Raw genomic sequence first — 20689 nt, 5'->3', positions numbered from 1 at the left:
TTAGATATGGGCATCACAGAAGTACAGTTTTCAACGACATCGCAAACGGGCGAAAACTATATTACGAAATCAAACAAAGGTAAGAGAATATCACACAAAAACTCCCTAAGGATTATGGTATACTTGAAACACGCGCATGACTTGCGAAATCTCTTAAATTAAAGGACATGAAGTTTAGCTTGTATCTAATTTATCTTGCGCAAATTCACTTAACTATAAATGATGTGGTTACACATAAGAAAGCATATGCATAATGTTCGGTTATCTTTTAGACCTTGTTTTGAAATATATGTTTTGTGTTCAAAACCCTATCAGTAGTTTATCAACTTTATGAGACGTGTAAACACTTCCGTTCCGGGGTTTTCGCACTATAGGGAACGGGGATCTAGCGTAATGCGATGAGTTCTCTTTGCGTTTGCACGTGTTTTAAGTATTCAGGGCACTTGACGATTTGACTGATTTCATTCCACGAACTTCCAATGCAACCCCTGGGAAACTTGTGCTAATCAAAATAAATTATGGCGCAGTTCAATGCTTACAAAACACCTAATGTTCTTCAAATACTGCACAGTGTTTCTTCTATCTGTGCTCTGAGCATCCGTTTCTTTACGGAGAACTTCCAGTTCATATCATGTCGTTTTGTATTTCGTGTCATTCAAACCTCGGTTTAAACATTGCAAACACATATCCTAACGAACGCTTTCGACGGACGCTGATCTATAAAAAGTGCCAAGCCTTCTATAAGATTATTGAACTACTCTCTTTTGAGAGTGGGATTTGGCCGAGTCGTTCTGTCTTTTGCTTCTCCGCTAGGTGACTGGATACAGAAGGCTGTGAGTTCGAAACCGATTGAAAACATCGTATATTCTATAATTTTATTTCGTCAGAGGCAGCCGATTTCCAAAGAGGTTTTATACCACAAACGCACCTAAAAGTTAATGATCGGTTTCCAGCACAGCCGTTATTGTCATTATCTGCTTGCTCATTAAAAAGGTGTATATTATGTTCAATTCACACAGATATATCTGTTGGTATTTCTGTCGGACTTGCTTCAGCAGGGGTCATCATAACTACTGTCGTAGTCGTAGTTATTTGCAGAGAGAGGTAAGCCGAGAAATTAATTTTGTCTCAAAAGAATAAAGGTGGCAGATATTGTATTGACAGTGACAAGCACAATATTGGTAGCACTGTGACAGGAGTTCATGTATTTAAAGCACTTGAGCAAAGAAGCAACAATTGAGTAATTTTGACCTATATATCATGATTCTAATGTGGAAATAGTTGTTATATTGCGAGGGTCTTATCGGTCCTACTTCTACATTAATGCAGTGAAGTAATTGTTAAACAATGGTTTTACAATAAGTTGATGTCAATGCTGACGACTAAATTTCATCCTGGGCTAGAATTAATGTGTCAGCAAAAACACTGTATATTTTACATGATAACTTTGTTTTGTCAAAGGAATATTTTGTATTGCTGTATAATTAAGGAAGAATGGGTATGTAAAGTTTAACGTTTCGTAGAATAATGATAGCAACAATAATATCATTAGTAGCTACTTTTGCAACACTGAAATTGAATTCGCCCACTTTTGAAATAACATCACCCTCGTCACGTTTATATAACAACTGTGATTTTCGGCCACTTTTTTTAAATATGTATCATCATGCCAAAAATACAACTGCCGTCGACAGAATATATTTAGTCGGAAGAAAATAACGTAAAATCGAATATATTCCGCATATCGACAGCTGTACTATGAAGGGAGAAATATTAATGCTAGTAGTGATGATGTACCAAACAAGTAAATATACTGAACGAGACAAAGAACGATACAGCAATACACAAAATAGGTCTGTGCCAGTGAGTTTACTTAGTATACGTGTCTCAAATGGCTACCTCGCATTCCACCCATTCATAAAATGGACCATTCACATTATCCATGACCAAGGCGATTTTCAAGCTTGTCCTCATAGAACGAAGGATGCGTATCTTGACAAGTTTAAAGCTGTATTTATCAATTTTATGAATAGAGCTCTATTTTACATACATCTACACATACATGAAATATGTCTAAAATCGGATTGATTGCAGCAAAATGTTAAAAACATAATCAAGTCAGAATTCTTTTTATCAAGTTTTCTCTCTTTATTACAGGAAAAGGAGTCCTGAAGTTCAACAAGGCAATTACTATGACGACGCACGGTCATCGTCGCGTAAAGATGACATTTACGCGATTGTAGTCGATAAAAACAAGAATGCGCCTCCAATGTACATTGATGTGCTGCCCGGTTGTGACACATAATGCCGTAGAATTCTGAATTGGTGATCGAAGATAAATAAATTGTTATAATTGTGCTTGATTTAGACATGTGACATACATATCGTATGATGATGTTTCGCCGAGTCTTGCTGTTCTATAATTCTGGCAAATTGTCAGTTCATTTTCTAGAAGAAAATGGAAATCTGAATTTTGCTCAACGTATAATATTTGTGTCGATATGAGGTACAATTTTTGCATGAAAACGTCAATGGTAAAGCTATGCTGTTGCTTGACAAGGAAATCACGTGTCCACCATTAACCTCCTCTGTTTCAACTGTCATGAACTGTTTTTTGCGTTTAATTTTATACATAGTAGCAACTGGTAGAGTTGTCTAGAAATTACCCTTTTTATATAATATTTCAAAATCGCATGCACATTATACACCAGCTCATGTATTTTGGGTTTGGCTCATTCAGTTTTTACTTAGTCATCACTTTTAAATCCGATTATTAAAGGAAAAGAATAAAAATATTGTGCAGCACGGGTACACCTACCAATAAATGAAGTAAATACCCTTAAAACGTTATTTTACATCATTTTTCTTTTTTAATCAAGCTTTAACATTAGACGACTCAGCAAAATTAAATGAGCGAACATGAGTGGGTGTTACATGTCTGTCAAATATATTTGGTGTATATTATTCGTATAAATGGCAACAAAGGCCATTACTTGATACACAGAATTATACAGAATCAAATCCATTAGATTAGTACAACTTAGTTGTCGCTGAAAAGTCCAGTATTTACCAGGTGAGCCAGTCAAAAGCAATTTATAATTATTGCACTCATAATATATCGTCATATCAATATATCATATATCATACTTGGTCCTTGTCGACCTGTAACAAACGTATTGTCTCCATTGATGATCAACCAGTGCCTGTCAACCAATAAAATTATGAGAAATACATATTTGGTTTATCTTTTATGCTTGCCTATTATCATTAGTTTTTTTAACTTCAAATGACTTTTTATTTTACTACATGCATATTTTTTATTTATTTCACGTGACTTCCATATTATCATTAAGATCACGGAAGGTATAAAATTAAGCGTGTATATCAAACAGCCAACAGTGTCGACGTAAATTTAAAGTTCCTGCTGATTGTCTGGTATAAACAAGTGTATACATACGAATTACATTCTAATCCTTCTCCATCATCCTACTCTTTCTTGCAATATGCAGCAGCTCGGAAGGTTATGTTTGATTGGTAGATTGTATTTGACATACAACAACTTAAGAAGTCTGAAACTAGGGCTTTTCTGCACCTGATTGGCTGTTTAATTATTTATTTTTCTATTTTATTTATTTTTCTAACCATCCAACAGGCGTTAGCCCAATTACAGGATGAGGTATGCATAACCCACTAACCCCAATGGAGCACTGAGGAGTAAAGTGCCTTGCTCAAGGGACAGCACCGTGCTAGAGTCGTGAACTCACCATCCTCCGACAGTGAGTCCGTTACTCTGGACCTGCTGGGTCTTGAACCGGGTCTCGAACTCACCACCCTCTGATAGTGAGTCCGTTACCTAACCACTAGGCCATGGTGCCTCCTCTAAAAAAATAATTCAATAAGAACACTGAGTTTCAGGCAATCCATTGGCTAAAATCTTCTGAGACACTGAACATTAGCAACCAGTCATGGGAAATAGAAAACGCAGCATCCAATTTTTAGTCATATTTTATGTATGTGTAGTTGTATGTAAAATATAGCTCCATTTATGAAGTTGATAAATACAACTTTAAACTTGCCAGGATACTCATCCTTCGTTCTTCGCGGACAAGTTTGAAAATCGCCTTGGTCATGGTAAAGTACAGCGATTTGAGTGATAATGTGAATGGTCCATTTCATGAATGGGTACACTAGGTAGCCATTTGAGACACGTATACTTACTAAACTCACTAGCTCAGACCTATTTTGCATATTGCTGCACGAATGATTGTTCTTTATCTCGTTCAGAAAGAGATTCTAGGTCTCGCGCATCAACACGGCCATCTAGGCAGTGGAGCTGAACATTCGGAAAATGACGCTTGAGAAAAATAAATAAATCAGCATGACGACTTTAAACTCCGACCACGATGGTTGTGCTGACAGTCGTTACGGAGAATCAAATGTATATTGTGTCAACGTCAAACTTTTCATTAACAAGTAAAGTAAAGATGCAGGCAGGTTATACATGCATCATGAAATAAAGAAAAGTGCTACCCCGGCCTCCTATCAACTGGCCAGCTTTAATCAATTGATACACGCATGGTGTAATGTTAATATAGGGCCATTCGAAGGGACAGAATCGTCCTCGAGTGGAGGTTAATTGTTCAAAGACGACCAAACTGAAGGTAAACATGAACATTTACCAAATAAAATTTGAGCCCCGTTTAACTTTTAGCTATTGCAAAGTAAGAAACATCAGTGACAATCCAGGATTCCATGCGATCCCAAACTTTATCGATTCCGCTAGCTTCATATTGAGTCCCCGCAAGTGCTTGGCCAAAACATGTATTGTCTGGATATCTATCCCTTTGGCGCCTTCTACCTTAACGATGTGAAACATTCAAGTTATCGAGAAGTATCCCTGTTATCCGCCTTACATGGCCTTTGTAGTACTGTCCCTGTTTCACATTAATATTACGAAATATAATTCTCTCCTATCAACGATCACGTTATATGCTGGCATCACAGTCTTCTCTCTCGATGGAGTTTAATCAAAGGACTAACATAAAATTGCACAAATTGAGTTCTTTGCAGTTTGCTTATGGTCTACGATCTACAAGATACCTGTCTTTGAGCACTTTGTACTTCATCCCTCATTTCGTCACCGAGTTGAACTGACAACCCGCGACTTGATTTCACAGGGTAAATGAATATCTGGTCCAATTTCCCCACCTCTTCGAATTCTTTCTTCTTTGCCAGACTTCTATAGAGTAGAAATACTGTTGTAACAGTAGCACATGCCGTTACTTAAGTTCGACATGTTTATGGCCAAAAGAGTGCTGTAGTAAACGCGATCAGTGTTTTGGGTAGGGTGGCAATGGCACTATTGTCTTTGGTATATCGGTCCGTGTATGGTTATGATATGGCGTCGTTGATCACCCGGTGCTAAAGCAACAACCTTGAGCTAAACATTGTGAGAAAGAGAAACGCCACCAGATTTTCATAATATCCAAAGCATAATTACTAAGACTTTTGTTTCTATTGTTCCAGCCCTTGACGAGACTGATTGAAATTAACGAGTCATGTATTTGGCAGGTATTATTATTATCAGAATGGGAGTTTGAAGGCACGGTTCATACTTCAAAACTTAGCAGAGAGATGTCTACGTTATGCTCATGGCCCTGATCTGAACTTGAACATGTGATGCATGTCCGCGTACTGGAGGCATGGCAATTACGAAGAGTCACCCAATTCAACCTCCACTACACGTTGTTGAGCGTAAAGCACCAAGACATGAACACACCACCTTGTAAACATGCTCATCTTTATGATTCAATACGTTTGTAAAACCATTCTAAGTAGCTATGAAACACATCGAAGTTCTTTTCAGAAATAAAATAAAATTAACCTGAGTTTATTATTTTCATTTGACCTGTTTTTGCATGTAAATGGTGTGCCTTCAAAGTGATTCAGCCTTATATTTAGCCCTATGGTGTATTGTGTGAGCTCAGACAAGTCGGCCTACAACTAAGCCTTCGCCTGTCTTGAAAATGGTTTGCGATGTGATCATGGTTTTCTAGTGAACATGAAGAACCAATTGAAAACAAATATTAAGAATAGTAAATCCCCACAAAGGCACAGTTTTAATTTCATTTTTACCTCATAACTGATAAAGCAATCCATTTGTCTATTGCATCATCCAAAATATCGCTTCTTAATTATCATATCTATTTAGTTCATCATTTCACAGCGATTGCAATATGTAAGTTCTGGCATATATATGTGTCGATAAGCTGTGCGTTTTGCTCAACTTCTGAGAGAAGCTGGCACCAAGCGCCCTCTATTGGCAGACTGCGTAAACTGTATCACCCACGCTCAGAGATCCTTCCTGGTCGATACCTAGATGAACACCAAGTAATGGAGAGTCTTTGTACAGAGGTTTGTCTTCTTCCTTGCACTTACGATACCTGTAAAAGATTTATAAAAATTGAAAAGTAAATGACACTGTCTTTTCATCTGTTCTGGCAGTTTATAAAACCAAGGAAATATATGTATGTCAACATGCAACAGTTATACGGGTAGTTGAAAGATCGATATGAATGAATGAAGTTGCGCATATGACGACGGCTACAACTCTTGAGAAATAATTCATTGTTGTTTATTCAAAAGATTGTGTGACAGGAACAACATCACGCTGTATCTAAGCCATGTCAGCGACAAGTCAATTTTGGGTGTAAGTGTAGCAATTAATTTACACTATACAGAGAGTTGTATTCACTCACTTTTTCAGAGTGGTTATAGGTTCTCTTGAATCAGATGCTATGCCAGTGTCTGGGTCAACCGTGGTCACTAAACATCTGGAAATCAATCAGCATGCTGGTTAGATAACATCTTGAGGTGTGTGATGAACAGAAAAGTTATACCTCTCCTGACAACAAAAAATATGACTTCTACTCTGAACAATTCATAGGTATAACCCAGCTCATGAATGGGAACACGTTGCACTATACAATGTCTGTTGGTCATGGGCCAGCTTCAGTGAAACCAAGCCCTTCCCCCTTATTTTGGAGAGAGGGTTTTGAAAGTCTAACAAATATACAAAGTAAAATGCAGTTTGTTTTGCGATCTGGACACTTTGACAGTTTGAATGTATTGGCTGTATACGTTAATGCGGGGAAACACCCATAGGACCATATCTATCCACACAAGGGGTAACTCGGTCTTGTAAAATAACCTTTATGTACACATAATCTATCGGCCAGTCTCATATATTGCATTTCAATAGAATCCTACTTGTATGTGAACAAGCTGGAAAGGTTGATTGTCTTTTAAATTCTTCAAGGGAATGGATAAATTTCACCAATAGTATGTTTGCCCTCAGCTTGTGTATACAGGCACCCTTTAACAGTAACCTCTATCTGAACTTTGCATTGAAAATGTAAAGGTGTGATCATTAGAATTGGATACCTCACCTTTCATCACATTTCATATGGCGTAAAATTGCGCCGCCAATCTTAATAAATTTCCAATTATCCTGTGAACAACAAATAATGGGGAAAACGTCAACGCATGATTTGTAGAACTTGCACAAATATAATATTTACAAAATTATATTTGTTTTTTTTTTCTCATCGAAAATACGCGTTTTATTCATCCATTAAACAGTCAACAGTTATTATTATTATTATTATTATTATTATTATTATCCTTTATTTCAGGTCGATGACCCATACAATAAAAATATACACTAAAAAAACTACATTAAAATATTTAAGAAGATATACACTCAAAAAACTACATTAAAATATTTAAAAAGATCAAAAAATGGTGAATAAAAATCCCTAATAGAGAATACTCCGACTGTGTTTCCAAAAGGTGGAATGAAAATAAGAGTCGGAGTGTACACAGCTGTAAATAACAGTATTTCTGCTGGCCAACAGACGTTGACAAAATGCATATAACATCCTACGATGCAATGATGTAAAATTCAAAATATTTCTAATAGCAAAATTATGACTCATACTAACATCACGTTTAAGATCAAAAACTAACCGCATCGTATTATTATAGGCCACCTTCAATTTTGACATTTGTTTAACACTGTATTTACACCAAACATTTAAACAGTAAACACTGTATAAAAAACTTTTAAAAAGAGTGCACTTCACTTTCTGAGAACATCTGCCAAAATTGCGAACAATGAAGTTGGCTCTGACGTACAAACATCGGAGCTGCCTTTGCATATCCACATCATCGTCAACGGAGGAAGACATAACATATCCTAAATATTTTTTGCTGTTTACAAAATTTAAAGGTTTCCCATACAAAAATACACAAGGGATTCTAGCTGGTTTCCAAGACTTTGGAAAACTTGCCATACACTCTGTTTTTTCAGTGTGGAAAAGAATATCATGTTCATCTCCATAATGCTCACAGATGTTTATCAATTTCTGTAATGCTTTAGTTGAAGGACATATCAGAACTAAATCATCTGCATAAAATAAATGATTAATAATACAGTTAGCCAAGCAGCATCCAACACCAGCCAGCTGAAGCTTCCGACTTAAGTCGTCAACATAAACAGCAAATAAATTGGGTGAAAGGACGCTACCTTGACGCACACCGTTGATGACGCTAAAAGGTTTTGACTTGGATGATGCCCAACGGACAAAGAATAATTGTCGACTATACCAGAACTGTAAGATTCGAATAATGAAAAGAGGAATATTATTCCTAATCAATTTTCCAAACAGGGTCCAGTGGTTTACCCTGTCGAAGGCCTTGGTAGCATCCATAAAACAGAGAAATACAGGTGTATTCTGTCTTTTGTAAAAGTCAACAATTTCTTTCAACACAAAAATGCACATGTCAGTGGAATGATTTCTTTTGAAACCAAACTGGAGATCACTTGTTTTTAACGAGGTATCGATTCGAGATAAAATACATAACTCCAACAATTTCGAGGTAGCGGTGACAATTGCAATAGGCCTATAATTATCTACTGATGTCATGTCTTTAGATTTGTCTTTCACAATAGGACAAATAGTCGAGTGCATAAGGATCTCTGGTAAATAACCATGAATAAAAAAGCTTGTTAGACACATGCTCAATAAAACACAGAGGACATGACTTGCATAAATCAGATGTTCCGCAGCGATACCATCATTACCAAAAGCCTTACCCTTTTCTAACTTATTTAAACACTCTCTGATCTCATTAACAGTAACTACCATCCCATTATGAAAATTGATCTTGTCTAACGAAGACAACACAAATGCTTTATCATCACACCTTGGTACAGAATTCAGTAGATTTTCATAGTGATTTTTCCACATATTGGCGATATTCTCATTACCACTATAGCCATTCACACTAGTAGGAAGATGAGAGGAGCGGCCAATTGTAGAATGCACAGTATTCCAAAACTTACGTGAGCCTCCCTGTGTCAAGTTGTACGCCATAGCCTCCGCCCTAGCTTTACCCTCGTCTTTTTTGCAAGTCCTTAACACAGATTTAAATTTGGCGCGCGTTTTTCGCATGAGATCGAACAATGGACCAAATCGGGGTCTACCATTTGCCACCCAGAGTTTAAAAGCATCACGAGCGGCATTGTGGAAATTACGCACCTGTTCATTCCACCCGGGGACTACATTAAAACCAGGTTTGGAGGGCTTGGAAGTAGGAATGCTATTACAAGCAGCAGATTTGAGACAACCAATAACATTTGCATAAAACGTGTGCAACCCACGGAGATGGTCAGGATTCCTACAGTTGGGGTCGCGACATGTAAAAACTTCATTTGGAATATTAAGTTTGCCAAGTAAATACTCCGTAGATTGTTCATAAGTATGCAGATTTTGAGGAGTTGCTTTACTCCAGTTGGGCTTCACCTCAAGATCATTGCCATAATGTGGACTAGAAAATGTACGAACTAACCCTGCAATTACAATATTAACACAAAGAGGGAAGTGATCGGAAGATACGTAATCATGCAAAATACTGATATCAGAAATAGCGGTATGCACTGCATGCGTACTCAAAACATGATCCAACCAACTAGAACTACCATGAGCTTCACTGATATACGTAAAATTATCGTCATTCATACCAAGCTTTTCAACGTCAGACATGTAAAGATTGTTTTCACTGCAAAAAATATTAAGTTCTTCCCCAAACATCGTACCTTGATTGGCGTTGAAGTCACCGAGGACAATGACATTAGCAGTATCAACTTCATTAATAATATTATTGATTTTTGCTAAATAGGCCATAAAACTATCATAATTGTCATTTGAACAAGTCGGTAAATACACACAGATAATAAATAAATTCGTTAAAGATGTAGTTATTTCAGCACCAATGAGTCTAGTGTCATTCAGATACTTTATCGTGACATTTTGTCCCAAAGACTTACGCCACATTATAGCTACCCCACCAAACGGACGTCCAACTCGAATTCCCGAACTATCGTCCATGGCAGAAACACCACATGCATTGAAGTCCTGGTGAATGTTTGAAAGCAGCGAGAGTTCCGCTTTGCTCAGCCAATGTTCTTGAAGGAGTATTATGTCATGAGAATCACAAAGTCTTTTGACAGAGTCTATGGACGAGTTTATACCGCGACAATTGTATGATGAAAGGCGTAGTGTCATGAACGATCCTAGTAATATCTACGAATGAGTATTCCATCTGGCCAGATTTCAGGATCCCTAACTTTGTCCGCGAGATCACGTGTCGTTTCTATCAAAAAAGATGAATATGTGTCAAACTTTGCTTTCAACTGTTCGCATGTTACATTAGTCTGACAACGTCTTTTTATGTAATCTTTGATATCGCCAGGAGTTGTATCTGGTGCAAATCTTGTGACGAAAAGTTTGATCTTCGGATTCGGGCGAGCCACTTTAATGGAGCATTCGCCATCAGTTTTTGCAGTCCCAATAATTGGTTGAGAACGTCGTTTTGGGCGGCGAGATACTATAGTAAATTCACTTTCTTCCCTATTCGCAGAAAAATTCACGGATTTCTTAGTAGGAAATCGACCAAGGTGCGATGAAGTGTTACTCAGAGGTGCTTGCGATTGAACAACTTCAGCATAAGTGCCCGTGCTCAGCTGTTGCTGGTTCATTTGCGATCGGGATTCTATATTTTGTACACAGTGGGAGGAAGATGATTTCATTAAATTTGCCTCCGCAGCCGGTTCTGGTCTCAACACCTGCGGAATTACAACTCTCTTATCACACTCTTTCTGTGCATTTTCGAAACAAATTTTCATCTCACGAATTTCCTTGCGTAGTACATGCACCTCACTCGCCAAGTTACTCATCTCAGACTGCGTAGCGGTATCTCTCTGCAGTGACATTTCCTGTCTTAGGCATTTAAACTCAGCCATCATCGAGGAAATATCGATATGCGACACATCAATTGGGGGCAGCTTACTCAAGTCTTTAGCCACAAAGCACGGAAGATCCTCATTATCAAGTTCATGTAACAATTTGACCATATCCATTAAATTATTAAAACGTTTGTTTTGGCCTTGACGCTTGACCATCCTACCAGAATCATTGTTACATAGTTCGAACAAAGTCTTTTTAGCAGACTCAACTTCTTCATCACCAAAATGGTCACAGCATAGCTTTATCAACATATCGGTTGTGAGTGAATCCATTTTGTTCACAAGGAAACACAAAAGTTCACTGATTACCACACCGCTACTAGTTGTCCGTGCTCGTCCTTTTCCTCCCTCGGCTTTGGAACTGTTAATTCCACCACCACCAAACCGTTTCTTGTTACAGCAGTAGCACAAATGCATGTCACCTTGGCATAAATGCACTCTCGAAGACACATCACCACAATCCTCGCAACGTAGCGAAGCCATACTGACGGCTTGCAGGTGACAATGAAATCACCTTTCCGAGTATGTTACGTAACACTCTAACCCAAAAAACAGCTGTACAAACCGGCAGCTCTTCGAACGTCGCCCAAGAGAACCAAGAAAAGTCAGCCCGAATTCGCATACAGAGACAAAACTTTCCAGTTTTAACATCAACAACAGTGTCCAGGTACATTCATAAGCAGGTGGACTTGGGATAATCTGCTAAAGTCTGGTAGTCTCCACAAAATTTTGGCTTTCTTGCAGAGCAAAAATGGCGTGTACTCGACGTGCACTCATGCAAATAACAAATATATAACTTTCGACGATATGTTCACTGTTTTCGTCCATTGAATGGATTTTCTTACTGGGTACAGGTACAAAGAAACAAATATCAACCATTCGACACAATGCTCTGAGTGCAGTAAGCAAGGTTATCGCTGACACATGATTCCTCATTGCATCGTAGTTGTCAACAACCGACATATCACAAATACAGGCTGTAGTGTAAAGCTCAATACTGTGCACTTGTATATGATTTTGTGGTTTTGAGGTTTAAAGAAGAAACTGTATATTACAAACGAAACTAAAATACTTAAAGACATTAAAAGTTACAGCTTACGATTCTTACGAAATTGTAATGTACATCATAAATTTATAAATCGGCTCGTGATGAGTCTGAGAACTACTTTCTGAAGAAAGTGGACAAGGGGTATTAATGCCTTCATTCGCAACTGTGAACTGTCCTCATGATTGTTGTATGATACATATAGTTATCTAGTAATTGTATTTCTTATGAAAATTTGTACTTATATATATATATATATATATATATATATATATATATATATATATATATATATATATATATATATATATATATATATAAACACAAATTACTTCAAATACAAAGTAATGAAAACTGTTACTTAAGTTTCATGCATCCTGCAATCTTCAGACAGAAGTGAAAGGATTCCTAGCTCGGCACTCTTATATATTGATTGGGACGTACCATTCTGTTTATAGGTGGTGTTAAAATTCGATAAACAATATTTGTTTTGGTGGCGACATTTTGAAACCAACTCGGAGCGTTTGTTTAACAGTGTAGATTTGTCAGCATTGATAATGTGCAGCTTTTCTGATATACAAAGATTACATCGCTTGCTTATGTTAGAGTAGCTCGATGCTTTGTCAATAATTGACCACGAAATGTCAAAGACTTGGTCCTTACTTTTTAAGTCCTGAGTTGGTTTCAAAATGTCGCCACCAAAACAAATATTATTTATCGCTTTTGGAGTAACAACTGTTATCACGGGCATAATTTTGTGAAAATCGAAAATGTTATTTTCCCCATGGAAATAACACAGGAATGGCAGTCATTTCAATCGCAAATATCAGTAAATATTGGGTAATTTGTTCTCTAGTACAAACCTTTGGATGGTGAACCCCACCCCTTCAATTTTTATCCTTGACTTTGAAAGAGAATGATTGAAAGTTTGCCTGAGGAAAAGTTGAGCAAAGTTTAAAATCTTACATTTTAGAGGACTGGTGTGAACTACCTTCCTTAAAACGTTGTGAAATTAATATATTTCCTTAAAATAATTGTCTAAATCGTTTTTAAAATCTGAAATCAGTCCTCACCTCAGAATAAGCTGAGCAGCCAGAGACTACAATATTTGGCCGGAAGTTCCTGATGGAAACAGGCTTGTCCAGTTTCTGGTTCAAATCGTCCACAGTATCTTGACTCATCAGCGTGAATGTCCCGTCATCATGATATGCAAGCTTGTCAAAATATATAATTCAGATTAAAGACTGAAAATGAGCCTTTTGCTACACACTAATGTGAAGATCTTTCTATCAACAACTAAGAAGAAACTACCGCAAGATATCATAAGATTTAGGCCTCCAATGCACATTTCCAATACAAATATAGGACTGTACTCTCACTATGGTCAGATCAAGTGTGACATTTATTGCATTATTTTTACTTAGTCTTACACTGATCCGATGAACTGATGCATACATACATACATACATACATAGATAAATACAGAGATAGATACAGAGATAGATACAAAGATACATACATACAACATACATACATACATACATAAATACATACATACACACATACACTCATACACTCATACACTCATACACACATACATACATACATACATATACATACATACATACATACATCACACATACACACATACACACATACATACATACACTCATACACTCATACACACATACATACATACATACATACATACATACATACATACATACATACATACATACATACATACATACATACATACATACATACATACATACATACATACATACATACATACATACATACATACATACATACATACATACATACATACTACATACATACATACAAACACATACACACACACATTCATACATACATACATACATACATACATACATACATACATACATACATACATACATACATACATACATACATACATACATACATACATACATACATACATACATACATACATACATACACTCATACACACATACATTCATACACACATACACACATACACCATACATACATACATACATACATACATACATACATACATACATACATACATACATACATACATACATACATACATACATACATACATACACACACATACACACACATTCATACATACATACATACATACATACATACATACATACATACATACATACATACATACATACATACATACATACATACATACATACATACATACATACATACATACATACATACATACATACATACATACATACATACATACATACATACATACATACATACATACATACATACATACATACATACATACATACATAAATACATACATACATACATACATCGACTGGACACCATAGCCTCCTTTCTGATTTATTTCTACAAAGCTTGAATACTCACAACATCTCCTTTCTTTCCCACTTGTTTTCCTCTTGGCTTTTTAAATGCATCCCTGAGTGCAACCTTTTCATTTGCATGAAGCAGCTTATATCCAGAGCTTTTGAAATACTTGGAGAGCCAATCTTCAGCTTCTTGGCCACAGTAAATACCCTGTATGTCTTGATTCCATACTCTGCCGATTAGAGAATGAGGACATTGATATGGTGTACATTACTGTAACATGAAATGCCATTTCAAAGTGTATGCGTCAAAGGTCGTCCCACAAAAAGAGTAGAATCGAACATATAATTTATGCCACATTGAAATAACATGGTGCATATAGTGTAATATGAATTTGCAATTGATCTTTGATACTTTGAAGTTATCCATCTGTGGACATTAACATGCTATACCGGTGTAGTATAACAAAAATGAGAAATATAAATATGAAATATGGTTTTACATTTTCGAGCAGAGCCAGAAAATTAACATAAGGCACAGCTCTTGTCACTAAAGTATCTAATCGAACCTATGTTTGATTGGAATTTATATGTATTTGTTTTGATATGCCTAACGAATATATTGGATAACCTGTTTTTGATGTAAACAAAACTCAATGCCAGATGCGCACGCATGCACATAATTTATGATGGCATGGCAAAATTTGCAGCATCAAAGGGGGAGATTCATAAGCTTTATGTCTAAGGAAATCGATTAACTCTGCACAACTTTCAAAGGAGACAATGGACTAAAATTACGTATTACTAGACATTCAATGTCAACAATCACTGATGTGAGAAACTTTGCGGATTGGTGCTTTCAAACATGATTCAAACTTAATAATCTAGCAAGTAATATACTTTTGAACAATTGGTAAATAGATAAGAATAGATAAAACTTTGAAATCATGGCCCGCTACCTCCGCTATCCTTCGCTACTAAAATCTCATTTGCATAAATAAATCGTGCCCCATATCCTGCAATAATTGTGTAATAAACATCAAAAATGGTCTTTCACAATGTTTTTCTATGTCTGAAGTCATTCTAAGTCACTTTCAAAAGAAGGAAGATGTCAACCAAAATGACAGTTCTGACTTTCTAGCACTGACATTATAAGTTACAATTGTTTTTTTCTAATTTAAACTCCTGGTCGACAGCAACCTTAATATGTGGCTAAAACTATATATAAAGGGTAATGAGATTATCACTTTCAGGGATTTTAACGAAACAAATCCCCAAAATACAAATATGGAGATTCCGGTTGTTGTTGCACTTGATCACAAATTGTTAATTCTTTTGGAAAAAGTGAAATAATTGACCAATACTGTTGTTAACTTGGCAAAAAACTTATCACGCCATCGACTTGTTCGTACACAGGATGCATATGAAAAAATATCACAACCTTAAACCTTGTCTATTATTATAGCGATGCTTCTCGTTCATCCTCTTTACCTTGTATCCACAATTTTCGGGTCACCTTCAGAAACCTCTGAGACATCAATGGGTACTTTCAACGTCGTCATCTCTGGTGCATCCAGTAACAGATAACGACCGTCTTCAGAAAGACTTGGTGTGATCAGTATCATACTTTTTTGCTTCCTTATTGTTGTCATTTGGTTTTCCTCATCGACTACCAACCAGTGCCTATCAAATAATGAAAAATGGTCTTACATTAAAAACTTATTGAGCGGTTACATTTGATATACTTGCCAGAACTTAAGAGTACGCTTTATTTGTCTTTTTGTATACTCTCTGATAACACAGCCTATATGTGTATAATATCAGGGTTTTTGTTAAAAAAACTGAATTTTAGCCCAGACTATATTTCATCTAATAAATTGTATTGCTGTGTTATTGCCCTATTTGGACAGATTGTTTGAATTTTCCTTGTGTTTAGTCCTACCTTTAACCTCATCCATGGTTAACAATAAGTAGTAAAATCTACACGATTCACTGCATAGTAGGACTAAGAGCCACAGAAGCTTGACGCTGCCTTCCTTACAATGGTTTGCTTTGAAGCATTGGCATTAGACGAACTAGTCATATTGTCTAAATCGAGATGTTGCCAACACTGTCAGGTGCAATTAACAGCTAAGCGGTAACATGTGTCGATCATCGATGATAAAGAAATCAACTCTGCAAAAATTTAAACATTGTCTAGCAGACGGTCAGGCGTAGTCTAAACAACACAACCACATGTATGTCCAAGCACTGTCCAAGTCTTATTACTTGCTTTCAGGTGAAGTTGTTTTGACTACGTCTTGCCTGCTGCAAGACAATGTTTCAACTTTGGCAGAGTTAATTTCTCTGTGGTCGACTGGAATTACTGCTCAGTTGATAATTACACCTGACAGTGTTGGCAACACCTGAATTTAGACAATATGTCTACTTCGCGTAATGCCAAAGCTTCAAAGCAAACCACTGTAAAACTCCTTCAAGGATTGAAGTTAACCTTTTTCATTTGGTGGTGCAAGTTTACAACCATTTCTGAAAATCAGTTGTCCAAGAATCTGGTCTTTTAACCAAGCCATATGGCTAATTGTAAATTATATGAATACTGTTTCTGACGATCTGACAACCAAATGAATATCATACTCTAACATCATATCTCATGTGGATCATTTTTCATTTGGTCAGCCAAGCAACACAGTGACAGTGAAAGAAGGCACTTTCAAGCCAACATGTTGTATAAAACTATAATATACAATACTCAATTTTCTTTCTAGTTTGGCTTATCAAGCAGATTACTACAGATTACTAAAACCAAATAAACACAAGACGAAAAGGTACACTATACTCCATATCCACTCTCTCTTTTTCATCATCAAGAATGGCAAAATAAGATTAAGTATGAATAAATTATGTACAGCTGATGATCAACTGATCATTATTGTTCAAATTTCATCAGGTTCAGATATGATCACAGACTGGTATTTCAAATAGTTTAACAGCTAGTGTGTGCGGTTTCATTCAATATGACATGTTTGAAAAGCGGTAGTTCCTTGAGACAACCATTTGCAGACAAGTTTGGTTGTTGCAAGGACCTCTTGCACTAATTTCGAGACAGGCTGCTTGTTGTTGTAAACCCTGGCGCAAGCTAATGAGATAGCTAGATTGGAGTGAAGCATATTATAATGGCTTTAAGCACCAGTCCAGTTGTTACAAGTGTTGTTGGGTGTTCCAACCCTTGTAATAGCTCAAATTTGTATTCTACTGCTTCAAACTTTCAAAGCCAATACGGCGGAAGAAGCCAGTGCACGGCCCGCCGGCTACAATTATTGAAGCCACCCTTGTTATTGCATGACATATGATCAGCTGTGGGCCGCTGCAAGCCAATAAGATGATGGGTCTTTGAATGACCCTTTTGTCACCTCTGAGACGAATGCGTTTGAATCAGACCAATATTACCAAGCCATAATGTACATCATAGTCATAAATTCCATAGTGACAAACTCGGTGTAACAAACACAAACAGCACAGCACAGATAGACAACAAACAAGTACCGGTACACACAACAAAGTCAAATATGTACAAGAAAAACATATGGACCTCCGGTAAAGAAAGCCGAGAAGTAATGTCAGATGTTTTGAAAATGGTAAGCATATTCTGCCCCACTTGTGGCACCCGCCATATATCAATCTGTAAGTCATAATAGGGAGCAATCTTAATCTACAGACAAATGTCACCGATGCCATCAGTGATACATCATACTTATCTATCAGTTCATGACACCTGCCAAAAAAGTTTGAATGTAGGGACAAGCCCTTTTCTTGAGTAACCCTGATTTACAATCTTGCAAGAGAGATGTTGAGATGCACCAGGAGCATACGCATGATCTCACATGTGTGTTAGAACCAGGAACAAATCCTGCGCTTGGCCACGAACCTTTAAGGGAGTACCCGAAATCTTGCAGTTTCGTGTTCTGTCCCGATTCATGAACTGTGTTTATTACAGTCTGATTAAAATCAGATGTACACATGACAGCGTTCCACTTATAATCTTGTACATAAAAAATTAAGTTCTGTTTGATGTTGTGACTTGTTATTTGTAGGAAGGCGTACACTGTATGTTACTGTTAGAAAGTCTTACATGTACATGCAATTGTAATCAGACAGCTTCATCAATTGCTTTTTGTGCCCTCCTGCATAACGATGGGCGTGGTTGATACTAGATGTGGGTCCATAGCTGTGGTGTTTTCAGACGGGATTCCTGCCTTTCACGGGCTGGTTTTGACTTTAAATTTACGATTTTAACTCCTCCACGGGTTAAAATCTTAAAAGTCAAAACCAGCCCGCAAAAGGCAGGAATCCCGTCAGAAAACACCACAGCTATGGACCCAAAGGTAGGTTGATACGAGTATCCATGAGCGTAGAGGTGGCACAGAGACACTGCCTGCAAGGGTATAACAAAACCCGCTGAGGGTCCCGTGTGATGGAGGGACAGAGCATGATGTACTCAATTCTACACTTGTGCAACAATTGTGTTCAACGTCCAACCAAGAGCTTAGGCCATTTCAGTGTGGCCGTCATAAGGCAATTAACGTAACCTACAACCAATCATCTAAGTGTCGTGTATAACCACTGGTACAATATACCTGTCTGTGAGAACGTCATACTTCAACCCTCGTTTTGTGCATTCACCGTGTTGTACAGACATCGCACGACAGGACTTCACCGGATAAACATATATCGTGTCCACTTTTCCAACTTCTATGAATTCCTGCTTCTTTCTTAGACTCCTGTATAGCAGAAACCCTGTAGTGACAGTCGCACATGCTGCAAGTCCACCGATTATCAAAAGCTTGTGGTTACTTAAGTCCGACATCGTTTACGGCTACGTACCCACTGGTTCTCACACACTTATCACACGTTCCTGTGTATTGTGATGACTGAAGATCGCTACTACCTCACCTTTGTAATGACGGCATTGCTTGACTCCTCAGGAGAATGAACTTTACACCCGTGTTGGCATTTGTCTGTTTGGTGTTCGTGAATGCGCGTAGTTAAAGGGAAACAGTCGTCGGAACTGCGCCTATGCGAGTTTCTTGTTTACAAATTGTATTTCTAGATGCATTTCATCATCTTAGCTGCAACATTTAAATTAAATGATATAGATTGTGACAGACATGTTTTCACTTTCATCAATCACTTGGATAGAGTGTTGCCATGGGTCGTATGGGTCCCATGCGACCTTTAAGCGCAGTTTCGACGACTGTATCCCTTTAAACCGATCAAACCGTTTAAAGGCGTAACAGGGACTGCAGTATAACTTTTGGCTAGATATTTTACTACGCATGCGCAAATAGGAGCATCTCCATCACTACATCTGACTGTAATCAGACTATATATATATATATATATATATATATATATATATATATATATATATATATATATATATATATATATATATATATATATATATATATATATATATATATATATATATATATATATATATATATATATATATATATATATATATATATATATATATACATATAAAGCAATATCCTTACCCATTCTATGACCTCATCGAAAGAATTTCGCAAAATACTTTACTAGATTATTAAAACATGTATATTTGTTAGATGGATGTTTACGTGTGTGTGCATATTCTAAAACAAAGTCACGAAATGGCAAATTCTGCACTTCGAATATTTATAATTGGAGAAGGAGAGGATCATATGAGAGTATTTGGAGGATAAAAATTCGAAGCATTACACTTTACACCAAAAATGAGGAAGAAAGTCACATTTTACGTAACGGGCATACTCCGATTTCTCAGTCCATGTCCACCCGCCCGTGATAAAGTCAACAACGTTCTGTACGTTGATCAATTTACGCTGCAAGGTACGGCAAAATTTAACTTCAATGAATCAGACGATA

The 20689-nt window shown here is 36.9% G+C and overlaps 1 protein-coding gene and 1 long non-coding RNA gene across 2 annotated transcripts; one reads left to right on the top strand and one right to left on the bottom strand.

Moving 5' to 3' along the window:
* Window positions 1–4: 4 nt before the first annotated feature.
* LOC139139664 (uncharacterized) lies at window positions 5–3104 on the top strand. The gene is made up of 3 exons (XR_011553855.1): window positions 5–79; window positions 1020–1104; window positions 2158–3104. It is a non-coding gene; the product is annotated as an uncharacterized lncRNA (long non-coding RNA).
* A 2676-nt stretch (window positions 3105–5780) lies between these two features.
* LOC139140726 (mitochondrial amidoxime-reducing component 1-like) lies at window positions 5781–19715 on the bottom strand. The gene is made up of 7 exons (XM_070710113.1): window positions 19396–19715; window positions 16253–16444; window positions 14823–14994; window positions 13487–13627; window positions 7449–7510; window positions 6759–6833; window positions 5781–6443 (listed from the first exon to the last, which is right to left on the bottom strand). The coding sequence occupies exons 1-7, from the start codon at window positions 19623–19625 to the stop codon at window positions 6317–6319; spliced, it is 999 nt and encodes a 332-aa protein (XP_070566214.1). The 5' UTR covers window positions 19626–19715; the 3' UTR covers window positions 5781–6316.
* Between the last annotated feature and the right edge of the window lie 974 nt (window positions 19716–20689).

This window comes from Ptychodera flava, chromosome 9 (assembly GCF_041260155.1).
Source record: "Ptychodera flava strain L36383 chromosome 9, AS_Pfla_20210202, whole genome shotgun sequence".
Lineage (NCBI taxonomy): Eukaryota > Metazoa > Hemichordata > Enteropneusta > Ptychoderidae > Ptychodera > Ptychodera flava.
Note: the sequence above shows the minus strand (reverse complement) of the source record. Positions and strands in the feature narration are given on the sequence as shown.